This window comes from Rhincodon typus, unplaced genomic scaffold (genome assembly GCF_021869965.1).
Source record: "Rhincodon typus isolate 14 unplaced genomic scaffold, sRhiTyp1.1 hic_rhity00012804, whole genome shotgun sequence".
NCBI classification, from domain to species: Eukaryota; Metazoa; Chordata; class Chondrichthyes; order Orectolobiformes; family Rhincodontidae; genus Rhincodon; species Rhincodon typus.
This window is the reverse complement of record NW_025978442.1, coordinates 3,692-4,542: the sequence shown is the minus strand read 5'-3', so window position 1 is coordinate 4,542 and position 851 is coordinate 3,692. Positions and strand designations below refer to the sequence as shown.

Genomic DNA, 851 nt, shown 5'->3' with positions numbered 1-851 from the left:
GGAGGGGGGTGTAGGGGGCTGAAGGAGACAGAGCCACTCCCCACACCCTCCCTCCCCCCCACCACCCCACCGGAACCAGCTCCTACCTCCTTCTTCCTTTTGGCCTTTGTGTCCTCACTGCCGTTGACGATGGACGACCGTCTCTTCCCAGTCTCCACCTTGTCCCTGGATCCGGCCCCGTTCTCCTTCTCCTTCTCCTTGTTGTAGGTTTTCAGGAACTCGCTGATCAGCTCTGGGCAGTCCAGGTTCTTCTCTGGTTCCCACGTGTTGTCAGCCCTGACGGGAGAACGGAGCAGTGAATCCCCCCACCCACACACCAACCTTCCCACCCACCACCACCGGGGCTTCAACAACAAAATAACACACTCGCGCGCGCACAGATAGACACTCTCGCGCGCACAGACACAGACACACTCTCACACGTGTCCAGGGATGTGCAGGTTAGGGCGGGATTGGCCGTGGGAAATTGGGGTGCCGCTGCGCTCACTCACTCGGAGAAACCTTTCCACTTCAGCAGGAACTCGACACGTCCCCGCACCACACGACGATCCAGTACCCGCTCCACCACGTACTCCTCCTCCTCGTCCGAGGAAACATCTTCCGATTTCCTCTTCACCTTCTTTCCCATTCTGACCGTCCTCCCGGTAGCGCTGCCGCTGGCTCCTGGGGAGGTCCCGCGCCACATAGGGAAGGGTCGGCGGTGGTGGGCGGGCAGGGAAGACAGGGGAGGGAGAAGGCAAATCACGTTATCAGACCGTTGGCCGAGGGCAGGGCAACAGGACGCACTTTGTGACGTCGCACGTATATCACAGACGCCAGCCATTCGCCTTCCGCTTCCCCCCCCCCCCCCC

General features: G+C 61.2%; 1 protein-coding gene across 1 annotated transcript in view; it reads right to left on the bottom strand.

Annotated features, from left to right (window-relative positions):
• Positions 1-756, bottom strand: part of LOC125482579 (chromobox protein homolog 5-like) — a 1,709-nt gene extending 953 nt beyond the window's left edge. The window contains exons 1-2 of the mRNA XM_048594676.1: positions 492-756; positions 87-276 (exon numbers count right to left, since the gene is read on the bottom strand). Of these exons, the coding sequence (XP_048450633.1) occupies positions 87-276; positions 492-685 (384 nt within the window). The 5' untranslated portion in view covers positions 686-756. The remainder of the gene's footprint in view (positions 1-86; positions 277-491) is intronic.
• Positions 757-851: the final 95 nt, after the last annotated feature.